This window comes from Spinacia oleracea, chromosome 4 (assembly GCF_020520425.1).
Source record: "Spinacia oleracea cultivar Varoflay chromosome 4, BTI_SOV_V1, whole genome shotgun sequence".
NCBI classification, from domain to species: domain Eukaryota; kingdom Viridiplantae; phylum Streptophyta; class Magnoliopsida; order Caryophyllales; family Amaranthaceae; genus Spinacia; species Spinacia oleracea.
In genome coordinates, this window is record NC_079490.1 from 119,158,096 (window position 1) to 119,175,091 (window position 16,996).

At 39.5% G+C, this 16,996-nt stretch overlaps 1 protein-coding gene across 1 annotated transcript; it reads left to right on the forward strand.

The window, feature by feature from the left end:
• Positions 1–304: 304 nt before the first annotated feature.
• LOC110791958 (peroxidase 12) lies at positions 305–3,287 on the forward strand. Its single transcript, XM_021996728.2, has 3 exons — positions 305–610; positions 2,093–2,287; positions 2,410–3,287. The coding sequence occupies exons 1-3, from the start codon at positions 383–385 to the stop codon at positions 3,028–3,030; spliced, it is 1,044 nt and encodes a 347-aa protein (XP_021852420.2). The 5' UTR covers positions 305–382; the 3' UTR covers positions 3,031–3,287.
• The last annotated feature ends 13,709 nt before the right edge of the window (positions 3,288–16,996 follow it).

Here is a 16,996-nt window from a genome sequence, read left to right on the forward strand (position 1 = left end):
ATGAACTTAATGAATCTTTTTACTTTGATGGACTATATGTATTTTGATCAAATATTGAGATAAATAATATCTCGAATTTTAGTTATTCAAAGTAGTAAACGGGACATCACTCGAGATACACACTGGTTAGTAATTAAATTGTGAGCCGGCGGATAAATTAAGAGTTTTCTTTTGAATATTTTATTTTTTGACGGAAGACTTTTCAAACTTGAGTAACAAAAGTGAGAATTAAATTGTTCACCAAACCCATGACAAATGGTACCAATAAATAAATAGTCGTAAATTAAATAAATATAAGCCCATCACCTTTATTTAGCTTATATATATTGGGCATAATTATCAAGTGAAGAAGAGCAACTTACGGAGTACTAAACAATCAACAATGGCTTCCTACTTACAGTTGTTGGTCTTAGTTGTTGTTTCATCTTTTGTAGTAATGAGTGAGAGTGCTAGTGTACCAGTCTCACCTGGACTATCTTACTCATTTTACTCATCTAATTGTCCGAAATTAGAATCCATTGTTAGAAACCATCTTAAGCAGGTTTTCCAGAAGGATATTACCCAAGCTGCTGGTTTGCTTCGTCTTCATTTCCATGATTGCTTTGTTCAGGTATAAATATATATACTTACAATTATGTTACTTTTTTAATTGTTCGTGTCGATTCTTTCATACTAGTCTTCAATTCTCGATTATGCGAGAATAACACGTAGTTGAGATTATTATTGCTCACCGTATCTTTAAGAATTATGATGCATGTACTCCGTAGTTTCATGCATGTATATTGATTTTTATAAACAAACAAAGCCATATTTAACGGAAAAATTAAAGCTAGTGAATGTTGTGAAACAATTTTCTTTACTCCCCACATAATTATATAAGCCCGTGATTTTGTGGGATCCTATTATCATGTTAAGTTCGTTTCATTCTAATATTTATAATAAGGTAAATTATCAACAATACAAAACCAAATATGTTAATAATAATAGATGTACTCTAAAAGCTACATAATTCTGTATATGGAGTTATGGACTAGTAGTGTGGCCGTGTGTAGAATGCAGATGTTTACTTTTCAATATGGAGTGGGTGGGGCCCATATTGTGGATAGTTTTGAATGTCTAGAGATAATTGAGACAATTAAGCTAAGCATTTCCGGCCATGTGCACGTACCTAAACGCCACATTATTTTCTGTCTAATTGGATTTTTTTTTTTCCCTTACAATTTCTTATAGTGTTATCAAAAGTAGATTAAATTTCAACTATAATCTACACTAGTTTTATACGTACGTAGTAATGCCTTATAAGTGCCTAAGTGATAGTGACACTATACAAATTTGTATCTTTAATGACAACCTAATAAGGACGGGTCAAAAATCCCGTCGTAAAAGGCTTTTGCGACAGGACTAACAACCAAACAAAGACGGGAACAACCGCCGCAAATGTCTTTTATGACAGGTTAACGACGAGATTTTTCATTAATAACGACCCCTTTTTATGACGGGTTCGCGGCATGAAATCCCGTCGTTAATCAACGATTATTTGCCTTTAGCGACAAGATTTTCCGTCATTAATGGTACAATTTCTTGTAGTGTGATCATTATATTGGCCTGGGTTTATCTTATCGCAAAATTTTACGTGTATTTAACACTACGGGGTATTTTTATTTTTACTTATGATATTAGCATGATCTACAATTCTATATACACATATCATCATTAGTTTTTATCCCGTACAATGCACGAGTTATATATTTTTTAAAATCTACATAATTGTGTATGCTATATAAAAGTTTGGACATTGTACTAATCCATTATTCCACTATTGAAGAATGAATATTTAAGATGTTAATTATATGAAATAAAATGAATTAAAAGTATATGGAGAGTCATGCAAGAGTTTTATTTTATAAAAAAAATTAGAACTTAAAAGGTAAATAAAACAAGAAAAAAAAGGAAAAATATATAAAAGTGAGAAGATTAGACTTGTGAATAAAATCATTGTGTTTAAAAATATTAGCATAGATATCTAGCAAGTACATGCATATGTCTGGCTATCTAATTAATTTTGTTATGAAAACAAAAATGGTGTAAGTAGGGATGCGATGGATCGGTATTGTTAGATGGGTCAGCAAGTGGGCCAAGTGAACAAGAAGCACCACCAAACTTGTCACTTAGGAAAGAGGCCTTTAAGATCATAAATGATCTCCGTGGACTTGTTCACAAAACATGTGGACGAGTTGTTTCTTGTGCGGATATTACTGCACTTGCAGCTCGTGATTCTGTTGTTCTGGTATGATCCTTCATCCTTTGCTTTTCCTAGCTAATTACGATTTACGGAGTACTACAACGAGATCGACTACATTGTATTATGTTTATATAACATCTGACAGTAGTTGTGATTTAATTTGGCAGTCGGGTGGGCCAAACTACAACATTCCATTGGGAAGGAGGGACGGTCTAAACTTTGCATCAAGACAAGTAACACTAGATAACCTACCAGCACCATTTAGCAATACAACAGTCATTCTGAAATCCCTTGCAGGCAAAAGGTTTGATGCTACTGATGTTGTTGCTCTCTCCGGTGGCCACACCATTGGACGCGGTCATTGTTCTTCCTTTACTGAAAGACTCTACCCTAAACAAGATGGGACAATGGACCAAACTTTTGCTAAGAACCTCAAGGTTACTTGTCCAACCGCAAACACTGACACCACCACAAATTTGGACATTCGTACCCCTAACGTATTCGACAACAAATACTACGTCGACCTTATGAACCGCCAAGGCTTATTTACTTCTGATCAAGATTTGTACACCGATTCAAGGACAAAGGATATTGTCACAAGCTTTGCAATCAATCAGAATTTATTTTACGAAAAGTTTGTCAATGCAATGTTGAAAATGGGACAACTTGGTGTCTTGACAGGACCACAAGGGGAAATTCGTGCAAACTGCTCTGTAAGGAATGCTAACAAGCTAGACTTATGGTCCGTGGTCGACCAGGGTAAACAACCAAGATTCTCACAATTTTAACTCATGTTTAATTCAATGTTTCATTTCTAGGTCGTAATGTTTAATGTTTTTATCATAATTAAATAAATCAAGTGCTAGTAAGATAGGATTTTATCTAGATCAGATCGATCTAGTAGCACGCTCAATAATAGGACTATTGTCGTACCTAAACCTGTTTCTTTGTCTTCTTCTCAGTAGTTGCAATTTTCTAGCAGTCTCTACTTTTAGTAGTTGTAACTTGTTATTTTCTTAATGGAATTTATCGGTTTCCTTATTAAGCATCATCGTTTGATCTAATATGGAATTACATATCCCTAATGGCTATACCACCATATAGTCATCTATGGGTGTACCCCGTCTCTAATGAACTGCATTAAAAAACTGTACACTTTATCCGTTCCGAAAATATTGCACCACATATCTCTTTAGCAAGTTTCACAAATATTGCACTATTTCCTTTTCAGAAAATTTTTCCCTAATGAATTGACTATTCTACCCTTATTAAATTCACATACTTTACCTCTAATAATCCTTTTACACTGATTAACATATAAATTCTAACATAAATCACGGACCCCTCCTTATTTCTAGATTCCTCTACTTTCTCACCTCTAGTCCTCTATCATCTCTCTCAGTATTTTGTACTATCTCTCTCATCTTTTTCTCTATTTTTTTTTGTTTGAAGACTACTCACATCTTCTTCATCTTGTTCAACTTACTCTTGAGTCAATCTACAAGGTCACACCAATGACGTAAAACAGATCGCCGGATTAAATTAATCGGAAATTCATTTAATAACTATTCGGGAAATTAGTTATGACAACGTAAATATACGATAAGACGTTGGATAGTATCGTATATCGTATTGCGTATATTTGTAAGCTAGGAGAAACGAATAATTATATCGTATGACGTTGGATCGTCAAAGTACTATACAATAAGCATTGGCCGAAAGGCCATCGGAACGCATACGAGGAGCAGCCCACGAGCCGAGCGCACAAAGCACTCGAGGCCCATGTGTTAGGTTATGAACAATCCAATGCCATGTGGAACAAACCATAAATTTCAGAATCGAAATTAATTGTACTTAGTCAATTAGCATAATTTAGTAGACATAATTTGTGATGCGTGCCTAGCTTCCCTAGATGCTCCTGAACCGAACAAGAACAAGTTAGAACGCCAAACGTCTTCCCTCCATATAGAACTCCACAGTACGTTTGAATCCGCCTTAGATTGTACCAACTAGGATATAAAATAAGGTTTATGATTTCGGGATTCTCACTTTTAGGTGATAGGCAAAGTGTGTACTGATTGATATATTAATTCATGACAACATGCCATGTATTTATAGGAAAATAGGAAAACCCTACAAGCCAAAACCCTAGAGTAATTTAGGCAGTTTTAGGAAAATCCCAAAACCCAAAACCGGCTTCTAGGGCAGCCGGCTGCTTGGTGCACAAGTTGCTGGCATAGCAAGAAAGCTTGGCCCAAGCCCGCACGCAAGGCGCCAACAGCACTGACCCAAGCGCTGGCCCATGCGCTAGGCACATCAGCGCTGGCCAACTTGTTGGTGCCATACACATTAGCCTAGCTTGATGTGGCTGCTGCTACAGCCCATCGAGCGATGGGCCATTGCTCGTACGATGGCTCGTCGCTTGTTTCGTGCTTCCGATTCGTTTTTCGATTCCGGAAAATATTTCTGATTCGAACAATATTTACGTTTCCGATAATATTTCTGATTCTGACAATATTTTCGAGTTTGAAAATATTTCCGATTCCGATAATATTTCCGTTTCAGATAATATTTTCGTTGCGAAACATATTTCCATTTCCGGCATATCTTCGACTTCGATAATATTTATATTTTCATATGAACCATATTTCCGTTTCCGGTAATATCTTCATTTCCGGTAAAAATTTTCTCTTTGCCATTTTGATGGTTTGTTTAGCTCCCACTGAAACCAACATCCATCGTTTTTTTTTTTTTTTTTGCTATGCAAGTGAGAATAATATTATTAAGCTCAAACCAAGATACAAGCTAAACTAGAACCAAGAGAGACAAACCAACTAGGTTGGACCATCTCACCAAGGAACTAGCACAAACACACTAGCCAACAGGCATACAGACACCAAAACACAACCTATAAAGCCAAAAACCATTGGCTATTAGACCTGCTAACACTCTTAGGCAATACTGCTTGAATTCTAGTTTTTACAACTTGTTTCATGCTACTGATTGTACTGTTGACAGTTGTAGACACCTACTTTTGTCCCCATTCCCGCAAGGGAAAGGTTCGATGATGAAAGCGTAAATCTCCACTTGACAACGCATCTCCTATAAAATAAACGAATCTCGATTCCCCATTTCATTTCACCCAAAACCTGCTATTTATGGAAACCTGCTAAAAATAGTAACTGCCGTAAAAGGTAGCTTCTAAAAGTGGCAAATCATAAAAGATAGAAACCTGTCAGAATTAGGTGTTGCATTCCAACATAAATCCTAAATGAGATAGAAAACTGCAAAGAATCCTATTCCTAATATGATTCAGAAATAAGAGTTGCGTATTAATTAAAATCCTAACGAGCCTAGAGTTCGTAACGGGCCCAGACGCATTCCGTCACAAAATTGATACGCGCTAAAAGACTCGAATTAATCTCAAACTCTACGGATTTTAGGAATCCGAATCTGACTAAACAAAACTGCACAGACCCTATTTTCAACGCCTGGCTCTGGGCGCCGAAATCTTCGGCGCCCAGGCCTGGGCGCTGAAAATACCTGGGTACGTGTTTTTTCCTAACTCTTTGCGGATTAGAACTCTGCAATTCTATCTTTCCACGAACTCTTCCCTATAAATAGGCCCCTAGTTTCGACGTGAAACAACACACAACAACACATAATTATATTCTGAGTATTGACTCCAACCCTCAGCTTAAGCCTCTCGCTGCGAAATTGTTCACGCGTTCTGTCGCAATCGATCCATAAATCGAACAGAACGTATCCTGTCCCATAATTGAGATTCGTTAAATAAAAAGGAGAAATAGCAAAGTCAAAGTGGTTAGTTTTCTGAGAACCGTGACGCACCTCTCAAGGGTGCGTCGTAATGTGTCCCTTTTCGATGATTTAACTGCTTTCCTCGCCCTTTCTATGAACGGTTAAACTAACCTAATATGATTGTTCTATCACGCCTAACAAATATAATATTTTGGGAAATCGGATTATCATGCTAGGCCCCTTAATACTATTTAAATCAGATAATCACGATCGAATTAGTATTATATGTTGCATATTGCTAAAATCAACTCAGATTAGTTTAATAGTTAACGCATGTCCCTTCAATTATTTATGCTGAGCTAGTAAGGATATCCTGCCTCTGGAGTTATCGACGAGCGAAGTACTCCTCTCGGTAGTTACAGTCCCCCGAACCCTCAATCTCTACCTTGCGGGTGTATATTGAGAGATCCCCACACCAGGGATCACAAGGGGACCTACGGCCGTCGTGGTCAAACATAATTGCACTCCCTTTATGTCACGATAACCGGGTTTTGTCAGTTTTTCTCATTGTCGTTAAAAACTGAATGGCGACTCCTATATTACTAGTCAATTGGGTGTATACTCACAGGGAATACAATTACACTTGATTGAATAAAAAGAATCGTCACACCCACGATGGACGAGGTCACGCATTAGCCTCGTGCTTTTTCGACCCCCTCACAGTGGTGACTCCACTGGGGAAAGTGAAGGAAATACTCGTGCTTCTAGGTAATCAAAATAGCCGAAGGGTGAAACGATCCTACCCCGCGTTTATTTCCCCATCAAGTTGGGACGACCTGAAAATCAGCATATTAATGTGAACGGGCAGAACCGCATAACGAATCTCGGCTCCCTCGCCAATAGGAGGGTGCATACGCCGCGCATGTTGCCCACTCGGTACTTGTGCAGGTAGTACACCTATCCCGAACCCAATCGCTCGCTCATTAGGTCCCTCTCGCATGCATGCCCCCTTGGCTTGCACTTGCGGGTTAGCCTCTTGAGCGAAATTCGTCTGTTGAAGACACTACCTCGACCGGGGCATGTGTTGGATCTACGATAGAAGCGGTACCAAGCCAGGCGCAAATAACTACCCATAGAAGCCTATCATAAACTACGTGACATATTTAATTTTCAAATCCATGTTTGTAATGTAGTTATATGTAGCGAACTGTGTGACAATGTTATGATTGTGCGTACGAATAATGCTAGACAAATAATGCTAGAAAACCAACGACCTTAAAAATTGCCCAAACATTCATGAACCAATTGGCCAAAGAGTTATACCAAAATACGTGTTCCGCAAACCCGAACGATCGCCACAAAAATAGGCGACGCTCGGGATGGCCTGTAACGAATCCCACAAACGCTGCACAACGCGTAAAGGACGTTATAAGGCAAGCACGCAAAATTAAAGTCGCAAAAACAAAATTATACGCAAACAGAAAACGAGAACCAGCCAGGGACGCATTTTCAACGCCCCTGGCTGGGCGCCAAAATTTCTCACGCCCACTGCTGGGCGCTGAAGTTGTTGCCTGGCCTTTTGGTCAGGCACAGCAGCCTCAGTGCCAGCGAATGAAAAAATATACGTAGCAAAAAAAAAAACTTTTCGAAAAAAATTTGTTGCGAGGGCGTATGAAAAGGCACTCGATTCTAAAAGTGACTTGTAAAAAAATAAAATAACTCTTTGTGTCGTTGTTAGGCCTCCTATGACGACAATGCCCGGCACCAAAACCGAGCATGCTAATTAAACGACCTTGAATGTCACATGGGCAAAGTATTCAAAAAATAATGTTCGAATGGAGTCTTCAAGGAAAAATATTGTTCAATAAATCCGAGTCTAGACTAGGTTATGCCGAAGTACAATCTAAATCCTAAGTCTTAGTTGTCTTATCCATAGAATCGGTCCTAATACTTGGTGTCGTTCTGCAAGCTAAAAGGTTAAACCATATTGAGTCTCCCTTCCTAACATTTAAATCAATAAGCACCTATATGTAATTGTCATCCCTTGCTAAGAATCAACGGCCTCAATACTCTCTCTCACCCATAAAAATAATATATTATAGTATTTGCAAAATGGAAACAGTCACATTCTGGAAATCATTCCCCCATAGTCGCACAACCCCCAAAGTGAACCTAAGGTGTTAATACCATTGGCAAAGAAAAAATTAATGGCCCCAAGGCTTATAATCACATTGGGTCACGACTATCATAGTCCTCTCGAGTCACTCGCTCCTTGAAATACTACTAAGTACGGACTAAAAGATTTTCCATGAATGCAACATGACCAACCATGAAAATACCCAAATAGGCATACCATAAGGCTACCATTGGGGTAAAGCAATACACACTAAGAGAGAAGCCGCACTAATGATTCTAGTCTCGCAAAAATAAAAATTCGATCTCCCCAAATTAACTACCTTGCCAACATTAAGCAAAATGGCGCATGACAAATGAACACCCAAGGGTTAAAATCTAAAGTGTCAACCAACGAAAGTTATGGTCCAATTAGCCTAAGTCTGAGAGTCGCTTGGTCAAGTATTATAGGCTTACGCCATGTCATTATCTTGAGTCTAGGCCACCTCCTTGTATTCATACACGGGTTATAATCAGAAAGATTAATGAAAGTTCGAGTCTAAATCACAACTTCCAATTAAATCCCAGAAACTGGAATCTGAAAAGAAGCAAAAAGTTATTTTCGATGCAATTCTTTCGTTAAATTTCAATAAGGTAAAAACAAGGTTTCGAATCTACGCTATTTGCACATTTTAAGAAACGACTAAATACGCTTGCAAAGTAAGGCAATTTAAAGGTCCACCCTAGGCCTACTAAAATTAAAGGTCCACTATAGGCCTACCAAACGAGGCTCACTCAGTCTCGCCTCGTGACTCAAAGACCACAACCATCTACCTTTTAACCCAAACAAAAAAATTGATTGAAGGATTTATGTTGGGGAGAAATCCCAAGCAAAAAGAAAAAAGAGAAAGAGAAAAGGGAGAGCGAAAAGAGCCATGAAATACTTAGCCCGTACCTCTCAAAGTGCGAAATCTACCCAAGTAAACGAAGGAAAAGAATTGAGTCAACCAATCCAAATCATAAAATTCTACGATGTCTACCCTTTCCAATCCTTATGCTCTTAGACGCCTTCGCTCTGGGGTCTCTGTGCAGCTCATTTAACCCATCCATGTTCTCATTGCCATAACCCAAGAAACCATTACCTCAACTCTTGTTTTTGAACTTGTTATCAACCGCAAACCACGCACGGCCATTGACACGTGTGTCATGCCCATTATTTTCAAAACATGCTCTTACACCACCATTAGCATAATGACCATATAACTTGTTTGAATGCATCCTGTTGATATTCCCTTGAGCCGTCCCCATGCGGCCTTGGTTGATGTAAACTCATGACACTAGTTCGAGGCTGCAAATTGTGAGCCCTAGCAAATATAATCCTCATGCTTGACCAATACCTATACAAATTATCCTATCTCATTCAACCCATCTTTCAAACCGTCTTGAGTCACGAATATATAAAAAAAAAGACAAATGAAAAGTACAAAAAATGTAAATAAAAAGCAAACTTTGCAAAGCGCCTCTAAGTTAGTCTAAAAAGGAAAAGAAGCATCTAGCGCACCAAAAAAGATCCGCTCATAAGTCATTTTCAGCGCCCACAGTTGGGCGCCGAAATCTTTAGCGCCCCAGCCGGGGCGCTGAATCTCTCTGCTTGCTAAAATTTATCCAGAAGTGCTCGTCATTTTATCCGCACATACACGGAACAATAACGAACACTTGGGGGGTACAACACGTATTCAGACATACGTACCACCAAAAAATACATGTACTCTACATGTACTCAAAAAATATATAAAACAAATTTTTGGCTTACGGCAAAGCAGCAGATTAAAATAATAAGAAACCTCACTTATTCTACCGTTTCAAATAATATGTTTCCATCTCAGAACATACTTATCGAATTCGGCATTCTAAGAAACCATTTTCTGGCTAAGAACTACGCAAGACCTGATTCCAAATTAAATATATTTAAGGCGGATACGTAGGCAATCCATGATTCGGTCCAACCAATTTGCAAAAATATTAAAGCCTATAGAAAAACAAGAATAAGAAATAGAGTCCCTTATTGAAATTTAATTACTTGCAATCCAAGTCGAAAGAAAAATTTAAGTCAAAGAAAGAATCCAAGTCGTCAAGATGCCAAAATGAGCACACATCAAAAAATAATAAAGGGCACGTACCCTTGCCAGAAGGAGCGCTCACACTCCTAGGCACTTAGCCAAGACTTAAAAAATCGCTTTGCCTCAATTGAATGGGGGCTAGCGCAAGCGTCCATAACCTCTAAAGTACTCGACTTGACCCTCCCTAAAGCGAACTAACTCACTTAAAGACTTTCTTTCACTACTAGACATAGTCGTTCGTTTAAAGACCTTCTTTCACCCCTAGACACAGTCATAGTCGCCGACAAGTAGTAAAGGCAGTAAGCTTGCAATAAAGAGAATTGTTCTACGGCATTGCCCCATCGTTTCTTTGAACTCAGGGCACCTGTTCATGGTAATTCAAATGCTTGCGAATCCCCTTTGAAAAAAAAAACAGACATTGTCAATAGGACTTGGCACTTAACCAAGGCTCACCCTACTCAGACATATGACACGGGCATCTAAAATCGAAATCTGAAAACATTATTAATGGAAAGACATAACAGCAACTGGGGGCTAAAAATTGAAATGAAAGAGATAGGGAAGGAACTAAGTATACCTTGACCTTTTGTACGGACATACACCAAGTAAATCTAAGTCAATTTGACAACGGTTTATATTCCCACAATTCTGGAAAAGATGGCCCTAAAAGCCTAAAGCATATGCCAAACGGGCACAAGTAATATCTTGACGCGTGCACCCTGGCTTCCAGCAAATCCTTAGACAGCATTCTAAAAATCGGTACAGCATTTTGATTCACTCATGTAATCCTGTACGAACCCTTCTACAAGTCAACCTACTTAGGACACCTCGGATTGTACACAGTAGGACTCGGATTTTAAATAATTTTCAAATAATTTTTAAAGACTTCTTCGAACATAATAAAGTGTCGTTGGTTTAATCTAAATATGCGTTTTGCAAGTGAGTCAAAGATATTTCTAAATATAATTATGGGTAAAGAAAGGCACCTAGCTTTTGGTCCAGGCACACTCCAACGTGTGACTACCTTGACCATGGCAATGTCGCACAATACGACATTCACAAGAAAAGTAGCAAATCACTACTCGAACGTACCTCGCACTAAACGAGTTTGGTTCAAACTATTCATGATCCATGTCACCATGAATGCACAAAAACGTATGCAAGGCATTATAGCACCAAGCCAATCCCGTAGCTACAGTTGGAGGCTTGAGAAAAACACTCTAAAAATGCTCGAAATGACGATTTCATCGCAAATTCTCGACGCTAATGCTATACATACATCATAGGGGCTCAATCCTAAGCTTTAATCGTGTAAAACGAACCTTAGAATGACTACAACCCCTCCCAAACTCTAAGCGCTACTTAGAATATATAAAGTCACCCCACTAACAAGGGTAACTGAAAATCGCGAGTCACCAAAACTCCGATCAAACCACTGCACATAACGCTCGCCCTATAAAGCGCCCGTTACACAGTCTACATCGTTCCAAAGCAAAAGCGAAAGAAAAAAATACTGTCAAAGTTCTGCCCAGAAATCATTTTCAACGCCCAGAGCTGGGCGCCGATATCTTTAACGCCCCAGCCTGGACGCTGAATCTTTCTGATAGCCAAGTTTTACCCAGATATAAAAATAAGAAAGAAACACCTATGAATCCTCGCATCGAACGAAGTAATAAGCCGTGCAAACCCAAGCAGAAGGTGCTACACTTATTCGAGCACCTGAACAACGCATGATGAAATACTCCAATGCAAATGATATCCCAACACCTGGAAGAATTTTCTAAGACACGCCGTTAGGCCACACAAGCCTACGTCGCACCATAAGTTCAACCGTCCCACGATACAAGTCTAAAAGAAGAGTAAGGCATGTTGCACTAATGTAGGCACGACCAAGAGCACGTGTAAAAGAGGCAAAGACTACTTATCGCCCAAATTCAAAATGCAAGCCACACGACTTCTACATTAAGGATTAAAGGTAGCAAAATATTACCTACCACGGAAGGGATAGCTCGCACCTACACGAGCGGAACCCCAAGGCATCTTTCTCGAAAGAACCTACAAAAATCGTACGCCAAAAGGAAGCATCCCAACATGCATACTTGGGAACTCCAAGCTACGAAACAACCATAGCAAAATAAAAAAAATCTCGAAGCAAATGTTTGAACAATCGAAAGGGCACGATGTTTGAGCCCACTTCATGAATGGGCCTGAACCCTATCAAGCTTCTAAGCAAACTATTCAAAATCAGTCGTTGCTCAAAAAAAAATGAAACAATTCAAGCAATCTGATTAATGGACCGCACACAACGGCCATTCTATGAACGCTCGTTCGCACATACATATCATCATTCACGAACACGTTCAAAAAAATATAAGAGCGATCAAAGTCTTACACCTCAAGGTATGTTCCTCGGGCCATATAGACTCGCCCAACTATCGCAATAACTGTACGCCTTAAGAGCAACAGTTCCTTAAAATAATCGCCCTAAAGCAACAAGCACCGTAGTCCACCAATCGGCTACGGCTTCTCAAGAAAATCATCACGTTCTAAAAACAAAGAAAAAAACAAAATAAGAGAGAATACATAGAACTTCCAAGTGAAATAAGCGAATGAACAAGAGGCCAACTATGTGATCAAGAAACCTCGCCAGAAATTATTTTCAGCGCCCAGCGCTGGGCGCCGAAATCTTTAACGCCCAGGCTTGGGCGCCAAAAATGATCACAGACCCAAAAAAAAACAGCTCTGACTTCTATAGGGCCCTGCCATATTCATTCGACTTTAAAATTGCCGAAAGTCGCACCTCACGGCTTTGTTAAAAGTAGCACGCCACTAGAAAGATCGCTCGCACTTACGAGGGCAATCCCAAACACGATCAAGGACATTACGAAATGCGTATCCCCAAGGAACCTCTTCAACAAGAAATGACCGTCAAGCACGAATTCTTGGGGGCTCGAAAGAAAATATAGAGTATACAAAGTTAAAAACAATATTCCCAGACTACGATATACGAAGTCCCATGTTTGGATGTCTCAAAAAATAAAAAATAAACCGGTTTACGACCTCAAGACAAAGGTCGCCGTTGATACCTATACATAGTCCCCTAATCAAGGACCCATGTAGTGGAAAAATTGAGCCGTAAGGACTAACTCAAAACCATAAAGGATGATGACCACAAGACAATGGTCCGTCTAAGCATGTTGTCAACCCACATTCAGGTTGCAACTAAATCCCTCGAAAGAATTCGCTCCTGCAAGAATAAATGAAAAGAAATTCTCAAAAGAAATCACAAGAAAAGAAATGAAATAGGGACTTGCCCACCTCAATCGGGCAAGATCGCGGCACACGAATCCAAAATCGAAAAGACGAATTCAGGTTCGCTCACCTCCAGCGAGCGGGGCGTCCACCCTTAGCGGACAGGGCTCGCCCACCTTCAGCGGGCGGGGTCTGCGTCACTAGCCGCGCAGGTCCTCAGTTTTCGAAAAAATAAAGTCTTCAAAATTAAAACAGGCTCGCCATCTTCAGCCGGCGGGGTCTACGGCGCAAACCACGTAGGTCCTTATTTTCAAAAAAAGCAAAACAAATTTCAAAACAGATTCGTCCACTTCTATCTGACGGGGTGTCCACCCTTAGGGGACAAGGTTCGCCATCTTTAGCCGGCGGGGTCTACGTCACAAACCGCGTAGGTCCTTATTTTCAAATTTCAAAAACAGATTCGTCCACTTCTATCGGACGGGGTGTCCACCCTTAGCGGACAGGCTCGCCATCTTTAGCCGGCGGGGTCTGCGCCATTAAATCGCGCAGGTCCTTAGTCGCTGCAGCGATAACTTTTGCTGGATTTTCCTTCGTTTTACGTCCTATAAAAACAAGGGTGCTGGATTTTCCTTCGTTTTACGTCCTATAAAAACAAGGGGGTTGGATTTTCCTTCGTTTTACGTCCTATAAAAACAAGGGGGTTTTCTCGTTTAACTAGCCTTGAAAATGAGAATCTTTAAAAACATTTTTACCTCGTGATTAGGCTTGGCCAGGCCCAATTACACTTTATAGCTTTGATTTCGAAAACATCTGTAGCTACTCCCAATGACAAAGTGAGGGAGTTTCTACGCATCTTTAGATCCTTCCAATGACAAAGTGAGGAAGTTTCTATACTATTAGTTGACAAATCCCAATGACACGTGAGGGATATGTCGACATTTCAAGTGATGACCCTTAAGTCAAATGTTATCACTCGGGGGCTCGTGAGACCCTCGCAAAACAGGTCACATACACCATGGCTTGTGTGACGCACTCCGTCTAATACTTTGACCATCGTCTCATCCCGAGACTCAGTCAAAGTGGGGGCTAACTGTAGACACCTACTTTTGTCCCCATTCCCGAAAGGGAAAAGTTCGATGATGAAAACATAGATCTCCACTTGACAACGCATCTCCTATAAAATAAACGGATCTCAATTCCCCTTTTCATTTCACCCGAAACCTGCTATTTATGGAAACCTGCTAAAAATAGTAACTGCCGTAAAAGGTAGTTTCTAAAAGTGGCAAATCATAAAGGATAGAAACCTGTCAGAATTAGGTGTTGCATTCCAACATAAATCCTAAATGAGATAGAAAACTGCGAGAATCCTATTCCTAATATGATTCGGAAATAAGAGTTACGTATTAATTAAAATCCTAACGAGCCTAGAGTTCGTAACGGGCCCAGACGCATTCCGTCATAAAATTGATACGCGCTAAAAGACTCGAATTAATCTCAAACTCTACGGATTTCAGGAATCCGAATCTGACTAAAGAAAACAGCCCAGACCCTATTTTCAACGCCTGGCTCTGGGCGCTGAAAATACCTGGGTACGTGTTTTTTCCTAATTCTTTGTGGATTAGAACTCTGCAATTCTATCTTTCCACGAACTCTTCCCTATAAATAGACCCCTAAATTCGACGTGAAAGGAACACACAACAACACATAATTATATTCTGAGTATTGACTCCAACCCTTAGCCTAAGCCTCTCGCTGCGAAATTGTTCACGCGTTCTGTCGCAATCGATCCATAAATCGAACAGAACGTATCCTGTCCCATATTTGAGATTCGTTAAATAAAAAGGAGAAATAGCAAAGTCAAAGTGGTTAGTTTTCTGAGAACCGTGACGCACCTCTCAAGGGTGCTTCGTAATGTGTCCCATTTCGATGATTTAACTGCTTTCCTCGCCCTTTTTATGAACTGTTAAACTAACCTAATATTATTGTTCTATCACGCCTAACAAATATAATATTTTTGCGAAATCTGATTATCATGCTAGGCCCCTTAATACTATTTAAATCAGATAATCACGATCGAATTAGTATTATATGTTGCATATTGCTAAAATCAACTCAGATTAGTTTAATAGTTAACGCATGTCCCTTCAATTATTTATGCTGAGCTAGTAAGGATATCCTGCCTCTGGAGTTATCGACGAGCGAAGTACTCCTCTCGGTAGTTACAGTCCCCCAAACCCTCAATCTCTACCTTGCGGGTGTATATTGAGAGATCCCCACACCAGGGATCACAAGGGAACCTACGGCCGTCGTGGTCAAACATAATTGCACTCCCTTTATGTCACGATAACCGGGTTTTGTCAGTTTTTCTCATTGTCGTTAAAAACTGAATGGCGACTCCTATATTACTAGTCAATTGGGTGTATACTCACAGGGAATCTAATTACACTTGATTGAATAAAAAGAATCGTCACACCCACGAGGGACGAGGTCACGCATTAGCCTCGTGCTTTTTCGACCCCCTCACAGAGTGGCCTTGTAAAACTTTTAAGCATCTCATCCCGATTTATGGGAGGACAATCCCAATCTTGCGATCTTGAGATTAGACTTCGTTTGATAGGTGATTACTTGAGCGTTGCCTTTATAGCCTCCTTTTACGGTGCGACGGTTGGTCAACTTCAAAGCTACCACTTCTCAAACAAGTAATCTCAAATCACTCAGGTATTGAGGATTTAGTGTCTAATAATTTTAATGAAATTTACTTATGACAGATTTTCATCTCTTACAGTAAAGTTTCATAGGTCTGTCCGATACTAGTCTTCCCAAAGTAAGTATCTATGCAAATGATTATGACATTGCCATGTCCACATAGTTCAAGAAACAGAACTACTAGTCATCTTGCATTCTAGTCGTCTAACGTTTTCTATGCGTCCAATTTTATAGAAAACTCCGACCAGGGACCATTTTCAACTTTTGACATTCAAGTTCACTTGATAGACATTTCTTAGTCACAGGACTGGTCCTGACAGTCTATCTTGAATATATCGTCAAATTAAAGGGACTCATCATTTAATACTAAACCAAGATTAAATGGAATATGAAAATGCATTTCATATATGATAAATGTTCAACCCCAATGTTTTACAACCATGGGCCTCAAACCCATCTTCTAAAATAGTTCATGGAATTCAAAGCTATGCTTGATTTCCAGTGCCACAATGTGAGTGTTGTTTCTCACTTGTTGCATAGGTTTAGTTATCATGCTTTGCCAATCTTAATATCCTTTTCATCGAATGTTCTTCGAGATAGATGATAAGATCTTTTGAGTATGTTTATTTTGTGATCTAGGCTTTTCTTGCTTCAAAAGTGGTTCTGCGCATTTTTCAATGAAGAACCATCAAGCCAACAGACATGTGATCTACCCAAGTTCAGTGAAGAACTCTTTAACATAAACAACCCTGTTTTATTCCTTCTTAGGCAATAAGTACTTTTACTTCAACTTTATAGGTTGCTA